The sequence below is a fragment of the Anomalospiza imberbis genome, chromosome 3, assembly GCF_031753505.1.
Source record: "Anomalospiza imberbis isolate Cuckoo-Finch-1a 21T00152 chromosome 3, ASM3175350v1, whole genome shotgun sequence".
Taxonomy (NCBI): Eukaryota; Metazoa; Chordata; class Aves; order Passeriformes; family Viduidae; genus Anomalospiza; species Anomalospiza imberbis.
Window position 1 is genome coordinate 90,620,039 of NC_089683.1, and position 27,600 is coordinate 90,647,638.

The following is a 27,600-nucleotide window of genomic DNA, read 5'->3' on the forward strand; positions in this document are numbered from 1 at the left end:
ATCAGACTATACAACACTGAAAATTCTCACCTTTAAAAACATGAGTATGTGAGGTGAAGAAAACCTTGTATTAATATTTTACATACTTATATCTAACATTACCAATTAGTCTTGGGTCTCAGGTAATTTCCTACAGAAGGAAATGCCATTCTCATCTATACATGCTAATGTACTTACCTTATGGAGTTGTGTTCCGTTTAATTTAAAAAACTTCTTACAGTGCACATAAGTAAATGTGTGAATTTGTGCAGGATCAGTCAAGCTAGTAAGTTACAGAGCTAATACCTCTTATTTTAAGAATATGATTCAGAATTGTTAGACCACAATCCCTGTGTTCCAAAAGTCTTCTGTTGACGTAACTTTTTAATAAATGTACAAATATCCGCCGAGGATAAAGCAAAATTGAGTTTGTTAAAATTTAAACTGTATGTACAAAAATCAGTAAACAAACACAGAAGAAATTAAAATTCAGTTATTTGCATGTCTTGTAATTCCCAACAGACACCCTAGTAAATTCTATTTGTGAGCCAAGTTCAACTAATAATTATAAAACACAATTATCAGGTATTGAAATGTTTATCTTTTCCTTCCTTCATTTCCTTTATCCATTCTATTAAATTTCATTTGGTCTACAGCACAATCAAGAATAGTTTTGCTGCTTCCTTGAAACTTGCTAAAAGGTATTGACTGTGATTTGGATTTTTAGTGCTGATCTTGTCACTTGCAAGAAGTATCTAAACCGACATCTTGATTTTTTTGCAGTTTTCTTTTTTTCAGGATAACAGCATGGTAGTGTGAATAAGATTTTGGCTGTTGGATTAAAAGAGTGACCTTAAGGTAGAACTAATGAACTTTACACTTCAAGCACTCCAAGGGTGCTATATTACTGCTGTTGCTGTCAGCTGCATTTTATACCTCAGAAACTGCACAGCCAAGTGAAAGTGCTGGTTAAATACACACACAGATCTTGAACTGCCTTACAAAGAAATGTGAAGCGCCCTGTGGAATTTGGTCCTTTGTTTCTCTGTAGAAAGTTCTTCAATTCATAGCAGGAGTAAAGAAATATAGCTTCTAGACCCTTGAAGAAACTGAAGGCTTAATGCCTTTTTGAAGTTTCTGAGCTTGGGTAGAACCTTCCTGTGCTTGGTGCTATTGTAGGACACAGCTTGCCATTAAAGATGATAGTGGATGCAGCCTGATCCATTTAGCCCTTGGCCTGACTATTAAACTTTAGGCAAAGGTTTGTTTATTTTTTAGCGGGGGGCCAAAAGCATTTTTTTTCCACAAATGGACAATGACAACATGAGCAAGACCATACAAAAATATGCAAAGTAACTTCCATCTGGAAGTGTCTGTGTCTCATACACCCAGATGCTAGGCAACAGACACCATGACAGAGGAGTGTGAAGTATTGGTTGCAGATGTGAAACTGAATTTAGAGAGACAAAAAATATGGTGGGATGGCAGATATGTTTGGAATTCAGGTGAAAGAGCATATGCCTATCCAGGAATGATAAAAGTGAAAGCTAAATGGTGGAATAGCACCAAATACTAATTAAATGATAAGAGGGAAGGAAAGAAGAAAGGATAGCACAGACTGAAAAATAATTTCTTTGGAATAAAATAATTCTAGGGGAAGGGAAGGCTAGTAAATTAATTCTTCTGAGGTAATCTAGGAATTTAAATCCTTGGGTTTGTATTTAGATATGTAATTTTTTAGAGGGAACTACTACTAAGAGCTGTGTCACTGCAGAGACTTATTTTCCAGTTTATAGCTGGGAAATTTAAGTTCTACTAACAAGAGCAGGGCCCAAACATTCCTGTGTGTTCTGCATGAAGGGTTTCTTCATTGAGTAGTTTCTGAAGCAGAAAGTCTGGGTATACCAGCTTTGTTAAATGATGAGGATGTTATCAGAGGGGTAGGTCTCAAGAACAATGTTGAGCATTCATAACTGGAGTCAGATGAAATAGAAAACAGTTCTTTGGTTCTCTAAGAACACTTTTAGGTTTCAAACAGAACAAACACATGCAGCTATTTTTATGAAACAAGGTAAACTTTGGAGTTGGGAGATTGAATGGAAAAAAAAGCCTTTTAAAAATTGATAAAATAGAATGAAGAGAAATTTTTGCCCTTAAAGGAAAAAATATGGTTATGTACTGCCCAGGCTTATCTGTGTGAATAAGTACCCCTACAGTTAGAGATGGCAAAGTGTGTGAGCACTGGGGAATGGGGAAGCAGATTCACAGAGAATGCTGTGTAGGATAGAAATAAAACTATAAAGTGCTTGATATTAATTAGTCTGTCAAATGGTAAAAAATTATTACAGTGTTTTTTTTTTTTTTGTGTAAGAAGGCAAGGCTTGAGTACAGTGAGAGTGTGCTTGAGATTAAGGATGATGCGAGTAAGATCCCCAGAACAAATAAATACTTTGGTTCTGTTTTCAGGAGTCACAGAGCAAAACCAATCAGGGTAGCAGAAATTAATGCATGGAAACAAAAGTGATCATGAAGAGTAGAAACATGAATTTGCAAGCTGATTGTGTACATGCTGCTGCAAACAGATGGTCTTTGTCCAAAAATTCTGGAAGAACTGGCACACAAAATCCTTTGACAAAGAGACATTCTATGCAAAGCTGCAAGTCAGAGATGGAGCTTCTGTTTAGGAAAGGTATCCTGTTGATGCCAACCAGCAGCCAAGTACCTGGGCCCTCATCACTCCTGCCAGTGGAACAGGGGAGACAGCAGAAATAGCAAAAGTGAGAAAAACCCATGAAGGAAAGGGACTGGGAGGGAACAAATGGTATAAAGGCAATCATTCACCACCTCCCATAAGCAGACCACTGTCCAGCCAATTTCTTAGCAGCAGGCCACCTTGGAAGTAAAATTCCTATCTCCTCACATTTCTTCTACCCTAGTTTTTATTGCTGAGCACGAGGTTTGTAGAGTAAGGAATATCTTTTTTGTCCTAGCTGTTCTCCTTTCCAGTTTCTTGGTCCAACCCTGGCTTATTGCTGAGGTGGGATGAGGAGTTCAACTGGGAAAAGAGAAGGGCTTGACATTGGCAACCTCTTTGGTAATAACTAAAATGCTAACGTGTTATCAATGCTGTTCTAGCCCCAGACTTGAAACACGGCATGGGGTACTGTGAAAAAATTTACCTCCACCCCAGCCAAAGCAGGTACCAAGAGGAAGGAAAAAGGATCTTGGTAATGCAGACTTACATCTTGACACAGTGGTGTATGAGGATTTAGAAAAGATCTTTGAAGAAATAGATAAAGATGTGGAGCTAAATGAAAAAGGGGATAAAATGCAGTGTGGATTTCCTATAGATAGCTCATCACTGTCTAGCCTCTTAGCTTTTTTTTTTTTTTTGATGAGAAAGCTGATTTTCAGGCAAAGTAAATGTGTCAGATTTTGTCTATCTGGAGTTTAGCATTGATGTGACAACCTGTGAGAAGTTGTAGGGTCAAAGGGAATGCTCATGGGAAGGATTGCAATAGATACTGCTCAGAGGAACTTGCTTATAATCCTGGGGATGGGGCAGGCATAAAACCAATTTAATTATTTGAGAATTTGGACCAGCCTTGTGTTTTATTTTTTTTTAATGATCTTAGCAGAAATATTAAGAATTCCTATTATAGCAGCTGGTAATAGATATAATCAGAAAGGAGAAGAGTAAGATGTCATACAGGAAGAATGCCATGACCAAAAAGACTGGGGGAAGTGGCTTGAAATAAAATTGCTATTAGAAAATGTAAAGTACTGAACTTGAAACTCCTCTACAACATTTTCTAGTTGTTTTCAGTTGGTGAGTATCAAGTCTTTCAGGCTTCTGAAAGGTTTAGGGTCTTATCATGTGTTTGATCTGGATTTAATGATAGTTTTAATGTATATTTTTAGGTATATGTTAGCAAAAACTCTGAAGGTACACACTGGAGTAAAAGATATATAACCTTAACTTAAAAGAGTCTGATATGCACTGAAGTGAAACCTCAGAAAAATTGGCATCTTAAAACTTAACTTCTAAAGAATTAAAAAATTGAACATAATTAAGGTCAATTGTGTACCATATTATCTCTGTAAAGTGAAACCAATATCAGATTTATTCCACTTTTTAACAGCAGCACCATTGTGTATTTTCTTTTTCAGTTGCAGTGTTAAGAGTCTTTCACTTTCCCTTTGATACTTCAGAATTTATTTAACCAATTAAGAAGAGTGGAGTTTAATCATGAATTTGCAGATACAGACGAGGCTGCTGAAACAGGAGATTCTTTGAGAACATGTCAGATTGATGGTTTTTTTTTCATATTTAGTGTCTGAAATTATAAAAATAGTCTTTTTGCTAGCCTTTATTTTGCCTGATCATATCTATGTAACTCTGCCATGTTTTGGCAGACTATAGCACATTAAAAGCTTTGGAAAGTAAGTTTAAAATCTAAATGCAGAGAGGTAACCGTGACTGAATTACTCTCCTGGGAGGAAAATGCTCTTAGAGTGCCTATTGAAATCAGCATTATCATTTCAATACATGTCAAATATGAGTCATTTCCTAGTTTAGGCAAAATTTCTTTATAAATCTTTAAATCTTCCAGTTCTTTCAAGAAAAGGTTAAAGTACTTATGATTTAATGAGACTGCTTTACATCATAACTGTTTGACTATCAAGAGAAAACTTGTCCTTTCCAATTTGTGAAATCCTTTTATTTTCTGCACAAGTTTTAGAATACTTTACAGTTTATTTTATAATCAAAGAAGCTGAGGCTTAAAAGCAGGGAGGCAAACATTTATTCTATATACACCCTCTGTATGTCTTACTAAATACGGGGTGTTCTAAACTGTATGGTCCCTAAGTTTGGTAAGGACATGAGAAAGCAAGGAAGCATTTTGATTTAACAAACCACTTTGATCTCCTCTTTGAAGTTATCACTTACTATCTATTAAGAGTAGTTTGTCAGGTCCAAGAAGGGAGTGGAGAGTTTGCATTAATTCTGCATCTGGGAGCTTCTTGTCTATTAATTGCAATTGTGTGTTGAAAATATTTGTGAGGATGCGGTCTATCCATATGGCTGGTGCTGTGCTCCTGCCAGACAGTAGAAATAAAACACAAATTACAGTCTGTCATGTATTTGCGTATGTGTTTAAAGAACAGTTCACGGACACAATGAGCATGGAGCTGCTTCAGTATCTATTCTGCTACTGTTGCAGGCCATTCAGGTACTGCTTCTGGACATGCAACCTCTGTGTTCTTTGATATCCGTAAAACTTTTTTGTTTTTTCCTGCATCCAGAGGTCCTACTATGGTTCTTGCCTCTTCTCCTTGTGTTCTGTGAGTATTAGGATGCTGACTGTGTACATTTGAAAGCTCTGTTTTAACTTCAGCTTCTTGAGAAAACAGGGTATTTCCCAGATGATTGAGTCTACTCACTGTCTCTTAAACTACTTATTTTCTTGCCCGAGTATGAATTTGAATATATTTGCAGACTTAAATTTGCAGTCTAACAGCTGCCTCGGAGCACAAGGCAAGGAACTTTGCCTGGGCTAAGATTTTAATTTCAGAGAACACCAAAAATACAGGTTTTGTCAATGCCATCTTGATTCCACTTCTGGAAATTGCTAATTTACTTTTTTGTAATTGCAGTTGCAAATACCACTGAAATCTGCCCAGACTCTGTTATATATAGTAGGAATGGAATTAATCTTTGTATGACCAGTGCTGAGAGGAGGTAGTATTGAATGTTTTGCAGAAGCTGTGCCTTATTTGTCTGGAGAGTTTCAAGATTTGAAAACCAGCAATCTTCAATTTGCTGTGCAAGAAGTTTCTTTCCTTATACAAAAATAAATTGCAGCCAATTAAATTGTACTTTTAATAATGAACACACTCCAATAAGAATTATTTGCCTTGTTATTTTTCCCCCAGTCTCAAAACTTACTGTCCTGCATGTCTCAGGTACTTTTATATGCTCTTGAGTTGCATGTGGAGAAACTCTAAGAGTTTGGAAGTGTATCCTTGTGCTTGTTATAGCTGTTAGTACATGGCACTAAGAGGAGACTTGCTTACATTGTCACTTTTGTGTACAGGAGCTCTCATTGATCCAGGTTTGCCTTCTGTCTATTTTGAGTCTTGTTTTACTATTGATATGCTTCAATTTGATTCCTTTTTGGGGAGACCAAGCTTTGTACAGTGCAGTATCGCTGTTGAGAGCACACCATTTTCAATGTGGGCAGAGGGTCCTCCAGCAAGTAGTTCTTGTCATGCACAGTCTGTGAGCAGAAAACAGGCAACTGATTGCAGCATCTTTGCTGGTAAAGATGGATCACAAATACTGAACAATTGTCCTTTCTGCTTTATGCTGTGCAAGTTTTTATGTAAATGTTTTCACAAGATACTTGAAACCTTTTTTGACAAGTCTAAAAACTTCATGAGTACAGCCAAATAGAAGAGCTTTTGTTTTTGTGGGTTTTTGTTTGTTTGTTTTGGGTTTGTTTATTTGTTTTGGGGGTCTTTATTTATTTTTAGAAGTAATTTCTACCTTTGGTTCAAGTTTTTGTAGCTTAAAGACAGACTTAAATCAGAAGTCTGATCAAGAAATGGAAGGTGAAACTTTCAGGTCGTCCTTTGTGCAACCTTCATTATTTATGTGTGAACTCTGTCTTACATCTTGCATTAACATCTGTGTGTGCAACAAATGGAGGGTGACATAAATTACATGTGTAGATCTTGTACAACACAAAATCTGTGTGTGCTGGTGGCAGTCCAGGAGGGGGAATCTTTTAAGACTTTACATGTATCATTTTCTCATGGAAGCAAAGATTTTTTTCTGGCTCTGAACAGCTTATCAGGTTGTATGGAAACTAAAAAGTCTGGGATGGAAGAGGGAGAGGAACTCCTGTTGTCCATGTATCTCATTGCAGTGCCTTGGCTCAATAATGCTGCAATTTTTGCTTAATTTAAGGACTCTTCTGTCTGTTTGATACCTGTCTAGATAGCCTGTCTTGGAGTATGAAAGAAGAGTACATTAATAGGAACAAATTTCTTTTAGATGTATCATGTCAGAGTCAGCTGGTGAGACCCCAATAGTGTGAAAGCCCTTGTTCCCCTAGCCTGGCAGCCGAAAAAGAGGTCTGGACTGTGTCCGATTGTGCTTTCAAGGTTGCTTATTTCTTCTTATCTAAATGTTCTTTCTCTGACCTGCCGAGCTCTGGCTAGCAAGGAGGCCATAACATTCTGACGTGCCCTCTCGGGTGGTGTTTATGTTTTATTCAAAAGTTACATATAGTCTGTTTATAACAATGCACCAATATCAAACATCTATGTTGGACAGTGTCCCTACCTTAAATCAATAGAAAAGTGTCACCATCACATCAAGACATGGAGGACAAGAAGAAGGGAAAGAAGGCTAGGGACATGCCCAAATTCTTCCATCTTGTACCCCCTCAAACCTCTTTCTAAAGATCCCAAAATTCTACTTTTCCACCCTGTGTTTGTTCAAATATCACACTACTAAAACCCTTGTGACTTGTAATTCCTCATACAAAATTGACAGCTTTCCACAGGCTAAAGTCGAAGCCACAGATGTTTTTGACCTCTTGCCAAGGTCTCCGAGCCCCCTGCCAGGGTCTCGAGACGGCCAGGGCAGCCAGAGGGATGTCCTGGACTCTGACAGTATCGTTGACTTATTTTCTGACAGTCAGTGGGTTTTGAAGCTTCTTAAGCTGGACTGTCTTGAATAGTCAGTAACTGACCTGTTTTTTGTTTGTTAGTCTAATTATTTTTCTTCTAATTTACAAATTGGAATATGTATAAGCAAATGGAATTATAATTACAAATATATATTATATATATAAATATATATAATTTATATTTTGGCATTGGACTCTTGTGGCAATGAGTTCCTCATATGGCATTATGGTTCTATGAGATTGTTCTTTATTTTAAATCTGCTGTCTGCCAACTTCTTTTTGCTGATTTCCTTTGCCAGTTTCTTTTTCTTTATCATTCTTATGCTTTTGGATATTTTGATTATAGAATTTTATCACATGTTAAAATCATTCACAAGTGAGATTTCTCCTTATATTCAAGCCATTCTGCATTTTTTTCATCCTCACTGATATTTTCAGAAACTTTTGGGGTTATTGGAGGATGCTAGGGACAGAACTCCCACTTGTTATCCCAGACACTTTGCACCACAAATTTCTAAACAATGAAGTTTTGTGGTCTTTTAAAATTTTTCTTTCCCAATAAGGAATGTTTCCTTTTTGCTCATTAGTGAGGGACTCTCTATAGTAACTCCAAGACCACTTGGAGCAGTGGCTTTCAGAATTTAGTGTTGTGTTTACGTGGACAAGAATATTTTTCTCGTCTGCTACCTTGTGGTTAACAAGACATTTAGTCTGCTACTTTGCTGCCTGTTCCTTAGCAGATCCTTTGTAATTTAAGTAAGCTTTGATTTCTATTATCTGCATGTATTCACTCCATCTTTTTTTCATCTCGCTAACCACTTTTCAAGCCTTTACAAAATGTTAGATAGCAGAGATTGTTGGAGTTAGTGATAAACTACTGTCTGTGTGAAATGTGACCATTTAGTCTCTCCCAAGTCTGAAACCTTTCAAGAAAGCCAGTATGTTATATTGGTCAGTTCTTCTTATCCAAATGCATCTTTACTTCAAAGAATTCAAATTGGATCTTAATTTCCGTCCACAAAAGTAATGTTGCCTTTTCTAGTGTACAGTATTAAGCCATGTGCTTTTCCAACCAATTCATCCAATACATACTTGATTTTATGGATTCTCAGAAGAAATGGTCCAAGACCTCTTCATCTATCATGTCTATAACTTTAATTTCCGCATTGTTCTTTGCTCTGTGCAGGGTTAATTTTTAACCCCTCTGTGTGCAGATTGTTTTTTTTTTTTTTTGGTTTTTTTTTTTTTTTTTTTTTTGTTTTTTTTTTTTTTTTTTGGGTTTTTTTTTTTTTCCTGCTTCTCTGAAGGTACTTTTTTTTTTTTTTTTTTTAAACACAAAGGGCTGGAATACCAGTTTCTGTAGTATGTTTTAATACAATTAGCTCATTTTATCAAAATTTGAACTTTCTTTAAGGCATAGCAACACTTTTTCAGTGGTATGATCTGTGTAATTCCTGACATTCAGGTTCAAACATCTTGGGCTTTAGATTTCAAAGACAGACTGTAGATGATGACAAAGTGCATGCTTAGTTAGGACAGCTCTGGTTTAGATACTTGATTTTTCTCCCCCAACATTTCATTTCTTTCCTGTCTTGATACACAAATAAACTGCCTTTATTTGGGTATAAGACCAGCTGACCCTCCTTTGATTCTATCTGCTCTAGAAAAGGGTTTATATTTGGAATTGACCTAAATCCCTTCTTTCAAGCACTGTTTGTGTGCAGATTCATGCAGCCTTGCTTGTCTGACCCTTTGTGATACTGGCAGCATTTCAAAGAATGGCACTGGCTTTTTATCTTCTTCCTCCTGAATAAAAGCCAAAGTATTTTCCTCTCAAACCTCTCTTCTTGCTTTTCTTGTGGTGTTTAGGTCTATCCTTGCTATTGACTGATTGTAGATGGCCTATCTACCTTGTGAAGCTCATCCTCATTACACCTCTAAGCAAATAATGGCGTGATATTCAGTGGCAGCATAGAATAAACCATCAACATTGCTCCTAATCTGACATTTCAGAACTTCAAACTTCTCTTTCTTTACATTAAAATTACCCTTGAAGATTTATCCTCAGTACTCAGAAGTATGTGCCTTTGTCATGCCAGCTTGATGACCATGTCCCATGGGACTCAAGTGGTTCTTGGAATCAGGACTGGTCACAAGAAAAAGTCTGTTGTCTTTCTGAGCTTCTCTTGTTACTACTTACTTGTGCCTTATGTATGTACCTCTTGTCTATAAGTCAGGTAATTATGCATGTAAAAGGTTGCATGCCACTCTTCTGCTGGATTTTGAGTGCATTTAATTACGTTTGAAGGGCCTTTATCCTTTTCCTTAAACTGTGTTTTTTGACATCCTCATCTGTGCTGTTCAGTAATCTTCCTGGCTTTTCTGTGCCTTAACTCAAGGCCTGTACTCTCAAGTGCTCAGGAGATCACTATGAAGCTGATAAGCAACCTCTCCTGGTAATCTCCTGGCCCATCTCTAGCAAAATTTAGTTGAGGGAGCTGCTGCATAAACTACTTCATTAAACTTTTTCCACAAATAAACTACCAACAATAAGCTACCGAAACACTGTCCTCCAAAGTCTGTTTTGGTCTGAGTGCAGTTAACAGCACAGTTTGGATCACTGGCAAAGCTTGGCTGCTAAGATGCTTAGTAACTCTAGAAAAAAGCAGTTATTATAAAAAATGAAAATTGAAGCTTACAGTGAATTGCCATCAAAAAGAATGTCAGAGAGTTGCAGTACAAAGGAGTAGTTGAATGACCATTTCTAAAGGACTTTGTGATGGATGGAAGAAAGCAGGGCACAGAGGAGGAGGGAAAGGCCTGAAGTAAGGTTGTAGGGAAGAATATGAAAAGAATCAAAGACAGACTTTTGTGGCTCCTTGACCATGAAAAGAAAGTAAGCCCTGAAAGAAGAGATGAGAATTTATTTGCAAAAATCCCTTAACTGGATACATGGAACTTTCTGTGACAAGACATTCAGAGGGCAGAAATAATTGCTTTCTTCTTATGTAAATCATCCCCCAAAAAAGACAGAGGAATGGATTTTCAACTTTTCAGTCCCAGCAGAGCTGTTCAGCTCTGTTTTGTAGAACCAGTGTATTCTTGCATTAAATTTGGGAATGACTTAGGAGTCATAGAACCGAGTGGTGTAAAATGGTGCAAAATCTTCAGATATAATCAGTTTAAAAGACTAGAATTTAATATGCAGCTGATAGTGTCATAAAAGGTTAATAATTGTACATTAGTAACAGCGCCCCTCATTTGTGCAGGTATCTGCTTATTCTTTGACTAGTGAAGCAGAAGACTTTATTCAGAAGGGACATTTCATTTGACATCCACATCTCATCCCTAATTTACATGATTACAAGTAATTTGTGAAAATTCTGAATCAGTGGTTTTGCTGTTTTTTAAATGGAGGGGGCAGAGAGAAAATATGCATTGTTATGAGATTATTTAAAATGTACTTTCTGACCTTTTGCTTCAATTAATTGTGGCAAGTCTGTGTAACTCTTCTAGCTACTAAGAGGCAGCTTGTTGAATCCTTAATACTTGTCTCCTTTCATGTTACTGTAGTGATCATCGAATGTTGGATCTGATTTCTTCTGTGATTTGGGGAAAATAGAGTCATTATATAGCAAGAAAGCAATTGTTCTTCGTGGATTTTCAGATCTGGTGACTAGGATCCTCTCATGTTTTTTTTGTTTGGAACTCATTTACAGCACAGGTGTCACTTGTTAAAGCTTTCCGTGTAAAAAGAATAGAGTTTGGTCCATGGTTAAAATAGTAGTTGTAGCAAAGCTTATTTCTTAATTACTTTAGTTTCTAACAGAATCTGTATTTGCAGTTTTGCTCCCTTGGCTTCTCTCAGCCACTCCCTTGCCCCGATGTGTTCGTTCTGTCCTGAGGCATCAGTAGCAGATTGATACACCTCTACTGACACTGGCAATAAAGGATATTGGTGCAGTGCTGGCTGGGGTAGAAAGTGGAATAGCTGTAATTAACCATTTTAATACTTCTTCATACTAATGAAATACTTTCAAACTACCAATCAACAAAACATTAAGTGAAAGTTGCCAGTCTATACTTGGAATGATTACTTTGTGCAAAGGGATCACTAATCTCAGATTCAATGTTGATTCTAAAGCAGTGTTTACTTTTTAAAATACTGATTCTTTAAAAATACAGACCCTTTCAAAAGCTGTCTCTTTTCACTTTGATCTTTGTCTCCAGCCTGGTTTATCAGATAATTGAATATGGGTTGCATCACTCAGTTTTTAATACAGTAGTAAAATTACCCCATATGAAAAATGAACAATTTCTTATTTTGAATCCTTCTGCTTGCTGTCACTTGCATTTTTGCATCTCGAAGGCTTTGTTCTTGAAATAGCTATTAGTTTTTCTTAAGCTTGTAAACTGCCTTATGCATCAGTCTGTGTTCCAGTTGCTTTTTGATTTTGCTGTTTAGGGTAAAATTTATATTAATAAATGGCTTAATCTTGAACAGAGTTAATTGTTTCAGGAGCATTCAGGGTTCCTTTCCCCTTACACCCTCCCCCCCCCTTTTTTTTTTTTTTTTTAAATTTATGTTGTTCTTCAGGGAATTTGAGCTGAACTAGTGGATCTATGCACGACAAGAAAGACTTAGGTTGAAGGAAAACCATTTCCCACTGAGAAGGGATTAACATTGTAGGAGATAGTGAAAAAGAAAAGTAAAGGAGGGCAAAGAGAAAAGCTAAATATCTTTTATACAAATGCTAGGAGCATATGTAATAAGACTGCTGAATGGGAGTGACATGTTTTCAAGGATAAGAAAGATATTATTGGAATAAGACAGACAACCAGGAAAATGAAGGGGGATTTAAAATGCCAAGATACACAGTTTCAGTGAAGGAAGAGCTAATATTAAGCTGAAAGAGCTGTAACAATATTTCTGAGGTATAATACTCCATCTGCAGTAGGAAACACTCCTGCTCTCACCCCCTCCATTTAAATTTTTTTCTTTAACTTCATTTTTTTAAAATTAAGTTTAGTGGTTTGCATGCAAGCTAAGGACAGTTTAGTGTAGTTGTGATTCTTGGCTGTTGTACCAGACTTGCTGGTGGTCAGAAAAAAGCCCTGGCCATGAAAGTATTTATGACATGCAATGGTCCCTAAGAAAACCAGAACTTTGATTTGAAGAATGTTGGTGTATTGAAGAGAAGACAGTAGAGAGAGAGAATGTTAGCGATCAGTTATGATATGAACTGTTATATCAGTTATGATAAAACTACAAATGAGAGCATGTTTCTGCTGTTCCTATAAGATTGCTATCTTTATACTGTTAATGAAGCAGTGGAGAATATTGTCACAGTTATGGAAAAGCTGTAAATGTAAATCTGTATGTGGAGACAAGCAAAATCAAATTATCAAAAATAATGAAATTTGAAATGGTTGTGGTGTGGGGGTTTGGGCTAGATGGTGAAGCAGCCCTAAAGTTATTGATTTTAGCAAAGCTAACTTTGAAGGTAAGCAAAATGCTCCTGGGGTTTTTGCCTGCAATCCTGTGATGAATGGGAAATCCACTCCACACAAGAAGAGAGTACATAGTGTATAAAACACATAGACAGGCTGCAATTAAAATTCATCCCAGTTAAGTCAAGAAAAGGAAAGGCCGATATGGGCCTGAGGCAAAAGAAGGAAAGGCAAAGAGACAACTTGCCCCTCCTGACCTTAGGCTTTTTCCTTCCCCTTCGCTGTTCTTTACCATTTCTTCTGCTGTCCCTTTATCTTCTCCAGCCCTTCTGTTTTAAGATAGTTCTGTCGTTGTGGTCCCCTGATGAGGTTTCTTCCTCAAGTCTCTTGTTTTTTTCACACTGCATTTCTCAGAGTGTGGGCATAACTGTTCAGAGTGCTCATAACATGGGCAGGAGTCTTTCTCCCCTCTTCTCCCCAAAACCACACTGTGCATCCCCTTAAACATGTTTGCAAGATGTATATAGTAGACATATTTTTTCTTTCCCAACTTCTTTTGTCTGTTTGTGAATCTGGGATGATTTCAATTCACTGTGTGGCAAGGGAAGACAGAGCTGGGAAGGGCAAGCATGGGGTATGTAACAACTCGTGTAGATGCTGTGGAGATATGAAAATCTTTAGAAAAATACACTGTGCTGGAACATCTACTGCTGAAATGGTAGGATTTCTCTGGGAGACAAGAGTGAAACAAACACATACATGGTTGCAAGTGGTATTCCTTTCTTTTGTGTAAAGTTAGGACACAAATTGTGTCTGCTTTTGGGATCCTCTGTGCAAATTGCTTAATTGCTTAATCTCCCACATACATGCATTATCAGACATCTTGTTTCAAGGTGTAAAGAACAGATATGAGGAAGACAGTAAATTTAACTTGAGGTCTGAATCTGGGCAGGTGTAAAATGACATTGCTGAAGCTGAAGGCAGTTTGTAGTAGCTGAAGGTCTGCCCCTTAACTAATGCAAACAGTTTGAACAAATTTTGATCTCGCATTTTATTTTTAAAAGGTGCACAAATATTATAATGGCAGAAGTGGATTTTGGAGAGAGATTTAATGGGACATTGGTGGAAGATTGAATGGTCTATTTCTGTCAATCTGTACTCTCTCTTTTTTTTTAAATTGCAGTGATTTGTTAACTGCAGGAATTGGCAACAGGCAGAGAGGATGACCATGTGGTCTTATGGTATTCGGCTGATGCCCTATTTCTGAAGATGGTATGAGAGATCATAAAGTTTAGTTCCATGTGTATTGTGATGATAGTTGCATCTATATTTAAAGCTTTCTGTCACTGAAGCACTCTTGGTGTTGTCAGATGTCTATTGGACTGGATGAGCTGCAACTTCTTGCAATTGAATGTCAATAAGACCAAAGCAATTTTGGTTGATTCATAGCACCAGCTTAAGCATATTCACTTGCACAGATTACATTTGACAGATAGTTACCTTCAGCTGAACTCTGTGGTTAGAAGTCTTGGTATATTCTTGACAGTGAGCTTAGAGCTGATGCCTTATGTTTATTTCATATCCTGTTTTTGCCTTCCTAATACTGCATGTGTATGTCTACATTTAAATAAACTCACAGCTGAAGTACTAGTCACTCCACTTGTTATCTCTGGACAGAATGTTGTGATGAGTCAATTTCAGTATTTTAAAAATGGTGTTTTTTTCCCATATAGGCAGTTTTAATTTCAAAAGCTATCTAGTGAAGGATTTTTTTTAAATCAGGAACTTCTGGAAAAGTGTCTGTCAAAATCTAACAGGAAGAGGATAAGAAAAAAAAAAGAGGTAGATGATGTATGCAAAGATGAAAAAGCATTATTCTCTTTGGAATGTTTTTCTAGTATTCTATCTATTTCTGGCCTGCAGGGAAATATAGTCAGCACAGGTGTTCTTACCCTATTATGTTAGTGAAAGTTAAAATCCTCTGGATTCTGCAACAAAATTGTGCACAGTGTCTTCAAATACTGATGTGTGTTAGCACTCCCTATAAATTTTGCAAAGAAAGGCATCTTTCCTTGTAATTTCTCATAACAGTTCTAAAATAGTCTGGGTTAAAATAGTTTCAATTCTTGATTCAGTTAGTTGATCCTGTTTATGGTGAACTTACATGCATTGAAACTTCATTTGGAACTTACTGAAGAATCAAACCTTTGAATTATTTCAAACCATTTCCTTCTGTGGGTTCCTAGTCAGCTTAAAGCAGCATCCTCATTTTGAAGAAAAGATAAGTGATTTAACACCAAATACCTTGTACATATATTGTTTCCACTCACAAAATCAGTTTTGTTCTTAAAGGCAAAGGTGATTTTCCTATAGAGCTTAAGGAGGTCCTGAAAGGGAGTTTTTTTAAATTCTGCCTCACAGTGAAGAATAGGATTGCAGCATCCTTGAATTTTGATATGAATGAACCCAAAATAAAATACTTAAATTAAAATGTTTCTAGTTGCATATTTCAGGTAGACTGATGTGTTCTGGTGAGAGGACAGAGTTGACCCTGTAGTTTTGGCAAGAGCTAGATAATGAATCTCAGCCTAGAACTATATTGGCAGGTCTTCCCTCTAAAAATGACAGAGCGGTTGAAAGTAAAGGAATTTCCCCTAACCACGGATGGTAACTTAAGCACCTTCTGTTTGAAAATCATCACAATAAAGTCCCTGGCCATGTTGTTACTTCTGTTAGTGGTGACAATGAAAAGCCTGGAGTCCTCTTTGTTTCCTTCCTGTAAAATGCTGTTTGTCCTGAGAACCAAAGATGTGTGAAAAGCATCACATTGAAACCTCCATAGTAGCCAGAGTTGCACCTTGCCTCTATGGTCTGTTCTTTTCCTTCAGACCTGTGACTAAGTTGCTTCAAGGGCTTAAAATACAGAGGGGTGAATTTGGGTTTGCCTGGGGACATGGAGTTCTTACAGCTTAAAAACTATGTTTTTGCCATGTGAAGGTAGTATAGTATTTGAATATGGAAGGAGAGGAATTTAGAAATGTGAGCAAATCATTTAATAAGAGCAGATAAAATTGATTTTATTATGTGTGTAGCTTTTGCATTTGCTATTGGGCAAACCAACTAAAAACAGACTGAAGATTTGAAATTGTGACAGGGTTGTAGCTGGAGCAGCACCAGCCTCAATGGCAAACTCGTTCAGGCAGTTCTTTTGCTGGTACAGAAGGTGCCATTTGTCTGTCAAGTGTTATGCAGATAAACTGTCTGAGCTGGCTTGTCCTCTTGGATATTCTTTAGTTTCCACAGCCCTCCCTCCCTCCCTCCCACAAACCCCCTGTCCCTATTAACTTGGTTATTAGCGTCTTTGCTGGTCTGTTTGAGAACAAGTTCGTGGACAAATTCCTCCTGACATATCCTTGTTCTCATATGTTTGCTACATAAATTCATTATCTCTTGCCAAGCTTTAGATCTGCCAAGTTCCCTCTGTTGTCTCAATTTTCATTCCAGATAAAAAATATATATAAATGCAGAGCACAAAACACTAAAAATGAACTCTTTTTATTTTAAAGGTTGTAAGCTTTATCTCTGAGAGAGGAAAAAAAAAAAAAAAAAAGACCAAGGAGACTTTGAAGTATGTAAAACATCTGCCCAAACATCTCTAGCAATAATGTCATAACAGTGATAGTTCTTATTCTTGAATTATCCATTCAGCTAAGGTTTTAAATTTCGGTTAGCCTGCATTGTGTGCTTTCTAAGGATGGCTAAACCATATGGGACTGTAGGAGCAGGCTCTGTACTAATGCGGATGAGTAATGTGTGGAGTAGAAGATGGCTAAGAGTGATGTGGAATCCTGATTCATCTGCAGAGGTTAAACTGTGGGAACTTTTTATTTTCTAAAGCAATCATAAATTAGCTGATAGAGTACCTGAAGTGCTGGGAGGAGTAGAGGAGTTTTGGGGTCTGGGGGTCATAGAATCATAGACTTTCTTGAGTTGGAACAGACCCACAGAGATCATAGAAGTCCTGCTCCTGGCCCTGCATAGCACCAGCCCCAAGAGAGCCTGAGAGCATTGTCCAATCACTTCTTGAACTCTGACAGGCTTTGGCTGTGACTACTTCCCGGGGTGTCCTGTTCCAGAGCCCAACCACCCTCTGGGTGATGAACGTTGTCCCAGTGTCTGCCCTACATCTCCCCTGACACAGCTTAATGCCATTCTCTTGGGCCCTATCACTGAGAGAAGAGATCAGTGCCTGCCCCTCTTTTTCCCAGGTTAAACTGTTTTGTTCCCTGTTTGTATTAATATTTGAGAAAAATAATACTTGGGGGCAGGAATCTCCTCCCACCTGTATTCACTAAATTTATCACATTGTTTGTGTTTTTTGTTGCTGTTGGTTTTTTTCTTTTTTGTTTGGTTGTTCTTTGTAAAGCTAAATGTAAATATAGTAGACAAAGAAAAGAGGAAGTAAAAATTAGTTGAATAATACAAAATGAGAATAAGGCAAAAATGAGGGGTAGGGAAGGATCCTTTAAAATGAATGTTCAAGGTATGTAAATTCTGCAAATTATTCAGTGAGGAAAGGTGTTGAATTGTGGCAGAAAATTGTCTGCTGTTTCTGATTCATCAATTTAGGGATGCATAGGTGCTCAGATATTTAAAAAAATATATAAAATGCTGCAATGTAGTTTGTGGTCACTAGCTCTGCTTAAATGACAGCTGAAAGTAAGCCTGGATTCATGCTAGTGGTTTCATCCTGGTTTTTCCCCCAAAATTATTTTGCTGAAGTCCATATCACTGACCTTTCCTCTTTACAGAAAATCATTTATGAAATATTAAAGCTGTGTGGAAGCCTTTGTAACTGCAGCTTCAGCAAGATTTGCAATTATGCAAGAAAATACTGAAATACATACCTGTGTGCATCTCCTCTCTTTGATATGCAAAAGCCCTTTACTCTTGCTTTTATTAACTGTTACACTTCTGTTTCTCACCTGCTTTTGCAGAGGAAATACATGAACCCACATGTCCCCCAGTGGTAAATCTGTTGTATGTCTTTATATGAGCAAGCAAAAAGAGCATATTTAGACAGGTTGAAGGTGAAAAAATATTTTTATGCTCAAGTTTCTGATTACACCATTATAGTAGCATCACTAATTCCCCTCCTTCCACCTATTGTCTTCTTTCCTCTGTTGTCATCAGTGGCCACTGTTGATTTGTTGACTCTATTAAAGTATTCAAGGAAGCCACAGGCCTGTCATTTTGGTCATAACCTTAATCTGTTTTCTCACCTTGGAAGAAAATGTGTTAATGCGCTGTCTGTTTCTATAGAATGGACTCATTGAGAAAGGTCCTGATGCAAATCTGCAATATATTTAGAAGGCAAAAAAGGTTTTCTGAATCTTGATTAGTTTAACAGATAGCAAGCCATGTTTAGCTGGAAATTTTTATAGTAACCACACCAACAGTAAGCGATTGTAATGGTACGTTGTGTAGTAATTTTTGAGCTAGGTGAGTTGCAGCTCCTCCTGATTTCTCATAATCTCTGATTCCTTGTTATTTCTGAATGATTAAGCAAATAATTTCTGCTAACTTCTACTTTAATTTGCATCTCTGTAAAGCCTTTATTGATTCTGAAGTTGCTTTAGTTTTTAAGACAAGTAAAGGGAGGGGTCATTCCCGATAGCTTGCTGATTTGGAAAATAAATTTAACTTTTCCCCCCCCATTTTTTATGCCTTATAGATAAATGGTATAGCTATCTAATTGCTTCTCATAAAACATATTGTGTATCATCTTCTTTATAATAATTGTTTCTAGTTCTGAGTAACTGCCTGCTGTGCAAATGGGGTTTATTTTAAGGAAAATGAAAGCAGACTTGAGTTTTCTTACAGTTTATTTTTTGTTCTCTTATTTGGGGGAGTATTTTGGTTTTTTTTTCTTGTATTTGAGAAACTGGTACTGTGTTTTAGTTTGTATTAAGTTTTTAAATTTAACTTGCATTTGCAAACTAGCTAAATTTGCATCTTTAACTTAAAAATCAGCTTTTTAAAAAATTTAGTATGCAGATATCTGTTTTTTTTTGAATAATCTTGTTCACTGTCAGGTATATATCATAGATCCCTGAGCTGATCCTTTTTCATCTTATTTGAAAATACTGGTGTCCATTACATGTACTGGAATGTAATCATTCCCTAGTATTGGAAGATGCATTTTTGGTCCTTGTTTTGTCTATGTCAGTCCTGCCCCTGCCATCTGAGACTATGTGTGATGGTCTGAATAGCTGTAAGAGTCGAAGTTGCAGTTGAAGTGCTTGCCATCACTAAGCTGGCTGGAAAACTAAGTAGGCCAGAGTTGGTATCATTTGGCTTAAATGACTGGAAAATATTTTTTCTCTATTTCTTTCATTTTTGGTGCCAGCATTCCCTCTGTTGTGGAACTCCTCATTTATGGCCTGCAAATCTGGGAAGCAATCCTTCTGTTCTATTAATCTGTCTTGCCAGACACTGTGATCTAGTTATTAGAACAAAAGATGATGAAAGGAAATGGTAGGATTAAACTGTATTTTATGGTTGTTAGAAGCTGTGATGAGTAAGGGTAAAAAGAAGGTATACTCAACAGTGGATGAGATTACTATTGTCTTGAAATAACTCCCTATAATTTATCTGTAATATTTTAATAAATCTTTCCCATGCCAATAAATATTGAAATAGGAAAGATAACATAAAGGATAAGGTTGTACTAACTGAAAAACAGGTGTCTTTGAAGCATATATTAATTACAAATTAAAATATTTGGGAATGAGACTACTGCCTCTGTTGGTTGTGTGTCATTTAGTGCCATGAAGCTTTGATCTCTGGTTAGTGATCTAACCAGATCTGCTCTGCTGTGATATATTTAGGGATTCTTAGGGATTTTTTTTAAATGGAACATAAAGGGTTCTTTTCTATGTCTTGCCTTCCTATCTTATTTATTAGAAATCATTTTCCATCAGGTATATGGGTGCTATTAATATTAGGATTGACTTGTAATGGCAAAATCTTACTAATGCAAAAAGATCATAATGTTCACTGAAAAAAGGTTCAGTTAACTTCATTTATTTTGGCTGAAATGGTGCAATTCAATTCCACATGGAAGAGACTAAAATTGTCTCAGTTGCCTTTATATATATGTAAGAGGACATTTTGATGACAGTATGATTAATGCATGTGAAGAAAAAGAGTATGTTGCTTAAGTGGGCCAGATATCACACATGTACATTGCAAGGTAATAAATGTGAGTGTTATTATGTGACAGCCAAAACTTTGTAGATTCTGGTCTTGAGACTCCCCCAAACTGGCTGAAGCCAAACTGGCTTTGGCTTCAAAAGGGTCACTGTAGTTCAAAAAAGTGGAGTCAATATAACTGTGTCTTTTACTTGATACTAAAATCTCTTCTGCCTCTATGTTGAAAATGGGGAATATCAGGCTTTTTTGGTTTTTTGAAAAAAACATATTGTTAATTTTTATTGTACTACTACATATTTTTACTATACCTATTTTACTCTTTACTTGTAACTGTTATACTATTTCTTTATTTATACATTGGTATACCAATTTGCATTATACTTATAAATATCAGTAAAATACAAGGCTTATAGAAAAAGAGAAAGAAAGAACCCACGGTACTCTTCAGTCAAGGAGCTTCTGCTTTTTGCCATAGTCCCTTAGCCAGTGCAACTGCTCTGAAGTGGATTATTTGGTTGTGATGTTTCTTTTTTGCCACACAGATTACTGCAATGTAGTTGGAAGTTAGCATTTCCGTCAGTACTTAATACATGAAAATGCTGGCTTTTGTTTGCATGACAGTTCTGCCTGATTCAAACCAAGTGGCAAAATTCTTGTTAAATTTCATTGTTGTGTTTTCATGGGTAGAATCTGAAGAGCACATATCTTTAGGTAAGAAAATAAAGTTGTAATGTATTTCCTGTACCTGTCTCATTTTATTAACAATAACATGGGCACAATCCTGTGCCACACATTCTTTGGAATGACCCTTCTTGAACAGGGAGGTTAGACCACATGATCCACTGTTGTCCCTTCCAGCCTTACCCCACTGTGATTTTGTGATTCTGTGACCCATAGGGCAGGGAAGCTTTCCTTGCTAGGAAGTGCTTTTATTTGGTATTACTGTCGCTGATGCATAATTTGCTTGTGCTGGAGAATTGTAAACTTATTTGGGATGCACTGAAGGAATTTTTCTCTCAGCTCTTTGGCCCAGTACCTCTCATCTTTGAAACTCTTCCAGGTCATATCAAGAGTGCTATTAGAGCAAAGAGTATTGGTATCTTTCACCACCTCAGTTCACCATCCAATGGATTTTCCATTGCTTGGAGTTGGTATTAGGTTCTGTGTTGGCAGGTGCTGATGTAGTTTCTGAGCAAATGGATCTTAGTAACTAATCCTTGCCACTTGCTTGAGAGGTGATTGGCTGTATCGGACAGATGGGGAAGCACAGGAGAATGAGGTGGTTGCAGAGCTGGGATTAGAGCGCTGATGTCCCAGACTTCTGGTCCTGTGATCTGCACAACCACAAAGCCAGCCTTTCCTACCTATCTCCTGTTAGTCTCTTGGGGCAAATTCCTATTGAACATTATTAATAAGGACAACTGGGGAATAATCCTGTTTTCCTAGTCAGGAGGGAAAATGTTCTTTTAGTTCCATGCTATTGTATGGAATTTAATGCTAATGGTCAGGAGACCTGAAATAACTACATCAAACAGCCCATTTGGTGCCAGCCTTTTCTTATTTAGCTCAGTCTAAACTGACACCAAACTTTGAGACCTCCTCTCCTCCCACAGTGGAGAGCCACTGGGATTTTTTATACCACACATGGTTTCCCTCCTACATTTTCCTCCCATGTCAGATATTCATACCCCCTTTAATAACCAGCAGGGGGATCATTACATTGAGCTACTGCCAAATGCATAATGACTGCTGCCTTTGCCTTACACAGTCACTGCACTACTGATATCCAATTCAGCATTGTAAAGTGCTTAGGGCTGCCTTGGGGATGTGCTATATTAAACCCAACTATTCTAAATCCTATTTAATACAAAGAGATTGGTGGTGGGGGAGGGGGGAGGGAGATGTAAAATTGTCATTAGTCACCTATTTTCAACAAGTAAAAATACCTGGTCACTTAGAGCCCAATTCTGTCGCTCTTAAGTCATGAATAGACCCCCTGATTTTAGCATGGGGTGCATGGAGGTGAACACTCTGCTTGCCACAGGAGGAGGCAGAATTAGGTCCTATAAAGCTGTGCCTGAGACAATAAGTTTTCAAGAAGCTGATGGGGGTGAGCATGCCCATTTCTGAATTCCCCTTAGAAATGTTTTACAGTGGAAACAGGAAAGCGGAAACATGCTTCATATCTGACTAAAAATAAAGGTACTCTTAAACTTGTAAAAGGCAACATTTTTATTTGAATGATATGACAGAGCTGCCACAGGAGTGTTACCTGCTATAAAGAAAGCTTAAGAATTATTACCTTTATTAGACCAGTGACACTGAGCTTCAGCCATACATTTCTAACTTCTGTCCCTCTACAGAGACAATTTTCTTTTCTTAAATAAACTGTCATGCTAGTGTTAATATATTGTTGGCTCCCTCATACTCTGAGAATACTGCTGATATAAAACATGTATATGTTAGATTGGTAATAGTATCTTTAGTGTAGCTGACTAGAACAAATGTGTTTCCCTCATGGCTGTGCTAATGTGATAAAGGAAAATTGGCTGTTCATCAGCTTTTGGCTGGGTAAAGACAGTAGAGATGGAACCACATTCTTTTTTATGCATTAATACCACTGAGAACTTTTCACTAGTTATATTTCATGTGCAGGCATGTTGTGCAAAGATGTTGTAAAACATGAGATAATGCTACAAATAACAAAGTAGAAAAGCCTGTATCTTTTATGATGATAACAGTCAAACACCAAATGACAGTAACAGGCTGTAAAAAATGTGATGCAGAAAAAAATGCAGTGTAACCACAATATATACGTATACTTAGGCTCTTGCAAATAGGGCGTCAGATGTTTAGAGGGCTTTGTATTAAAATTAAATAAAGAAATTGTTGTATTTAGGTCATTGATGTGTCAACACAAAAGATAATTTAAAATGGAGTGATGTATTTTGAGCGGTGAAACTCATATGCAATAACTTTTTGAACAAATCTCAAGGCTTAGTAATTATGATAATAGCCTTCAAATTTCCATCAGTGGAAGGGCAATAAATATTCCTGTCCATATTTGGGAAACATTGACTGAATCTGGAAATGGCAATAAAGCTCAGCATACATGTGTATGTTTGAAAGTACAGTTTGAGGAAGATTTAATTTGTACAATCTTGTGTGAAGCCAAGAAAAAGGCCAAACAAACCCCTCCATCTTATTTCATGTTTTGTTTCTTAAAATACTGATAGGCTCATGTTGCTCAAGGCACTGCTGCTGATCATCTGAGCTCAGATTTATAGATAATTGTGTCCATTTATCTTGGTCTGAAATTTGAAAGATTTTATTGTCAGAGCAGTATTGTGTGTGCTTATATTGTGGTTTTCAAGCTGGTATTTTGTTAACTGGTAAATAAGTTCTGTCTTTCCTTTTCTTACAAAAAATTATTCTGGCTTGTGAGCCTTCGATGTCCTCACATAGCTATTGTTCTTATGGAAGCAATAATTTCAGGTTTATTTTCTTTTGATTGGCGTGACTGTCAAGATGGGCTAAAGCACTCTAGTTTTATTTACCTTGATAGACATGATTCATCAGGCATCCAGACCTGCAAAATTAAAATAATGCTCTGTAAATTGGCAGCAGCAAAATGGTGTTTCAAAATTTTAAAATTACCAAATTTTCACATGAAAAAAGCTTTATGCAAACTAAGCATTGCTAAAATCCAAGTAATTTAATTTTTTTGAAATAAACTTTCTGAAATAAAAATTTTCAGTAAGTCCAACTTAGTTTCTATAATTAACTTCATTAATGGGAACATGACTGTAGCCACAATACTTCTGGTTTTCTTTTTGTGTGGACCTGGATTTTTTAAATGAGGGTATTGAATTTCATATAATGTAAGGCTGAAAGACACTCGCATATTGTTAAACTTTTCCTAATTTTGGGTCACCTAAATCTAAGCATTTCTAATGCAAAAAAAATCAACCCAACTTTGTAAAAGCTCAGCATCTTGTGACTTTGTGTAGCTGAGAGAATGCCATAAAGTATTTCTATGAATGTTAGCTCAGATTTAAAATGAATTGGCAGGAAAGGGAGCACTTGCAGAAAACAGTACCCCGGGGTGCTGGCTGAGTGCATATTCCTAGCCAAGGGTTCCCTGGATGAAAGGGAATTACCCAGTGGGTGTAAAGCAGATGTAGGCAGTTCTATGCCGTTCCCTTCAGCCCTTGTAGAAGAAGCATGTTTGGGTTAGGGAGGCGTTTTGGGGGCTGTTGGAGGCCTGTGTTTGGTTATCCTAAGCATGGTGTGCAGCCCTTTGAGGCCTGTTTGAAGTGATGTATGAGAAGAGCTGTGACAGCTGTAACATGTGCCTGTGGCCCGAAGTGGTGATGGAACTGTAACCAGCCTTGTACCTTGTGAAACACACCCAGCCTTCTTTTTCTCTCTTCTCCTCCATCTCCACCAGATCCCTGTGCTGTAGTTTCTTCTTTGATTTAACCCCTCTAGAAATTTTATACTCTCTGCATCTAAGTGGTGATCTGTTAATGAAAAAGAGGTAACTCCTTTCAGTATAAAGACATACAACAAATAGCCTGAGGTAATGTTATCAGTTAATCAGTGATAGACAAAAAAATGTAGAGAAATCAAAGTGATTGCATGATAAACCATGTGTTTACCCCTTTACATTGATTCTATAGGTGCATCACACCCGAATTAGTTTCTTCTTGAATGGCTGGGAAGATGATAACACAGCTTTTGATTCAAGGACTCTTATGGGAACAGTTGCAGATACTGATGCTGACGGTACTCTGCAAATTGGACAAAGCTTCACAGGTAAATCTTGTAGTACTTTAGTGGAATGCACTGAAATAGTCAAAGTAAAATATACATGATGTGGTTGAAATGAGTGTGTGAGTCATTTTAAGTTATCTATATGTTGAGAAGTAATACCTTACTGCAGAAGAAAATTCCTGTTGTGTGGCAAGCACATTTCTCTCTCTCTCTCAGAATTTTTCATAAAGGTGCACAGAGAGAAATGAAAGAGAAAGCAATTTCTATTTCTGCTCCTTGTTTTTCTCTTGTGGAATGTGTTTGGAGAATTGTTACCTGGAGTGATCGCTTGGTTGGATCACGGTGGATTGTTTGGGCCTGATGGCCAATCAGATCCACCTGTGTCTGGACTCTCGAGAGCAGGGTCACGAGTTGTGAGTTAGTTAGATATGACAGAGAAAGTAGCATGTAATTTTTAGTATCCTCTTTTATATAGTATATTAATGTATTATAGCATAATTATAATAAAGAAATCATTCAGCCTTCTGAAATGGAGTTTGACATCATCATTCCTCCCACTGGGTTCGCTGGCATCTACAACACTATTGTTCAATTAAAGCTTTCTCAAAAGATTGGCTGGAAGATAGAATAAATCATGCTCACCTACCAAAAATCTATGTATTCCTGCATAATGGTAGGTTTTTCTGAATTCTCTAAAATATGTATGTAAAGTGACTTATTCCACTAATTTCTGCCCATATTTTTTCTGAGTAAATATTGGGAACGGTTTCAGTATGGAATTATGCATGGCTGCTAGACTGCACTCCTCTCTCTGCAGAGTCAGGAACAGAGCTGAAGGTTTCTGGCTGTCTGTGTTCTTTGGTCCTATCAATACTCATGTAAACCATGGCAGAATGAGACTCTTTCAGCCTCTAGTAATGCCTGAGAGTTTTACTGTTCATCTGCATCTAGAGTTTTATATGTACTATATCGTGACATGATCATTGAAGAACAGTGGGGGATGTTTTGTTGCTTTTCACTAATTCTTGGCTCTGCAGGTATAAGAACACTGGCTATTGCTCTTCAGGAACATGCACAATTTCACAATTTTAAGTTAACTTCTAAATATATGTCACATAAACAGTTTTATTGTGGCTTAGGGCAAGAAAGTATTCTGTGCCGCATTTCTTAAAGCTTGTATTTGGAAATGTATTTTGTTATGGTTTTGATTCTGAATGCTGGATAGCTAATAATCATATAAAAGAAAGGAATATTTTAAAATGCTTTTTATCTTTATTGTATAAATTGATAGGTACAGTTGTATCTACTGTATCTCTTCTCTAATTAGAGGTGGCACATGGACTGGCTCATTACTTCTGTCTAATGAGCCGATCCCTGTGCCACCTCTCTAATCAGAAAAGAGATAGGTACAAAATGTTCTTATAAAGTTATTATAAATCATTATTTTTTATAAAAAAAATTAAGTCACTGCCCTCTATAGTTTTGTCCAGGTCCAAGATGGTTTCATTCAGGAGGGGTAATTGTGCAAGAGAGATTTCTGAGTGCTGAATTAAAGGTGCTCTCATGCAGTGCCAAGCTGCCTTCTGCTCAATAGATTATTTATAGTATATTTCCTCAGGTTTAGAGCAATTTGTTGGAAGAATGCAAGATTTTCGATTTTACTCAGTGGCACTTACAAACAGGTAAAGAACTTTTATTTTTGTAGCAAAATAAGAGTGTGGTGAGAAGGAAGTGTAGATAACAATATGCTTATTTCCCAAAGTGTAGTGCTTTTCAGATGTTTCCTTTAGATAATTGCTTGTGACGATGTAGTTCCCTGAGCCTCATTTCAAAGATTACCTTTAATCTAAGAAATCTTGAGTTGAAATAAATTCAACAACTTAATGTGTTTTGCTTTTGAACTGTTGCTTAAATAGGCTTGATGTATGTAGTGGTGTAAGTAGTATATATGTAGTGAAACAAAACACTGTAATAAATATGTGCTCTCCTTGTTATTGTTGTCCTTGCTACAACCTGACTTAGTATGTATTCTGCAGAGAGTAGATCCAGCTGCTAGATTTCAATGCTTATGAACTGTCTAGGTGTTACCTAGTCATCATAATTCTGTCATAATAGTGTGTGCTGATAAGCTTAGTCTTGTTGGATAAGACTTGCTAAGCTTCCTCCAAGCTCCGTGTAAACTGTAGGGCAAGGAAGGGAGCTACAGGGTCAAAACTGGACCACTCAGATCCCAGTCTGATGAGGAGGACAGGCATTCCAAATGATTGGCATGCTGGCTTTTGTGGCTGGAGTATTGGCTCCCCGTGCTTAGCTGTTGCCTTCCTCTGGTTTCACTTCCCCACGGTATCCATGTTGGGTATTTTTGGTGCTCCCCTGCCCCACGCACACACCCCTGCCTCGAGGTGCCACTGTCCCTTGCCCTCCAGATGAGGTTGTCACCGTAAGCCACCAATGACGCAGCTACCTCAGCCCACAGAGC

The 27,600-nt window shown here is 37.2% G+C and overlaps 1 protein-coding gene across 14 annotated transcripts in view; it reads left to right on the forward strand.

Moving 5' to 3' along the window:
- USH2A (usherin) overlaps window positions 1–27,600 on the forward strand; it is a 392,736-nt gene that overhangs the window by 24,594 nt on the left and 340,542 nt on the right. For 13 of the 14 annotated variants that reach the window (XM_068185676.1, XM_068185675.1, XM_068185673.1 and 10 more), the window contains 2 exons: window positions 25,028–25,163; window positions 26,740–26,803. In XM_068185676.1, coding sequence (XP_068041777.1) covers window positions 25,028–25,163; window positions 26,740–26,803 — 200 coding nt within the window. Of the gene's footprint in view, window positions 1–25,027; window positions 25,164–26,739; window positions 26,804–27,600 lie in introns of those variants that run through there. The other variant, XM_068185689.1, reaches the window with a different exon arrangement.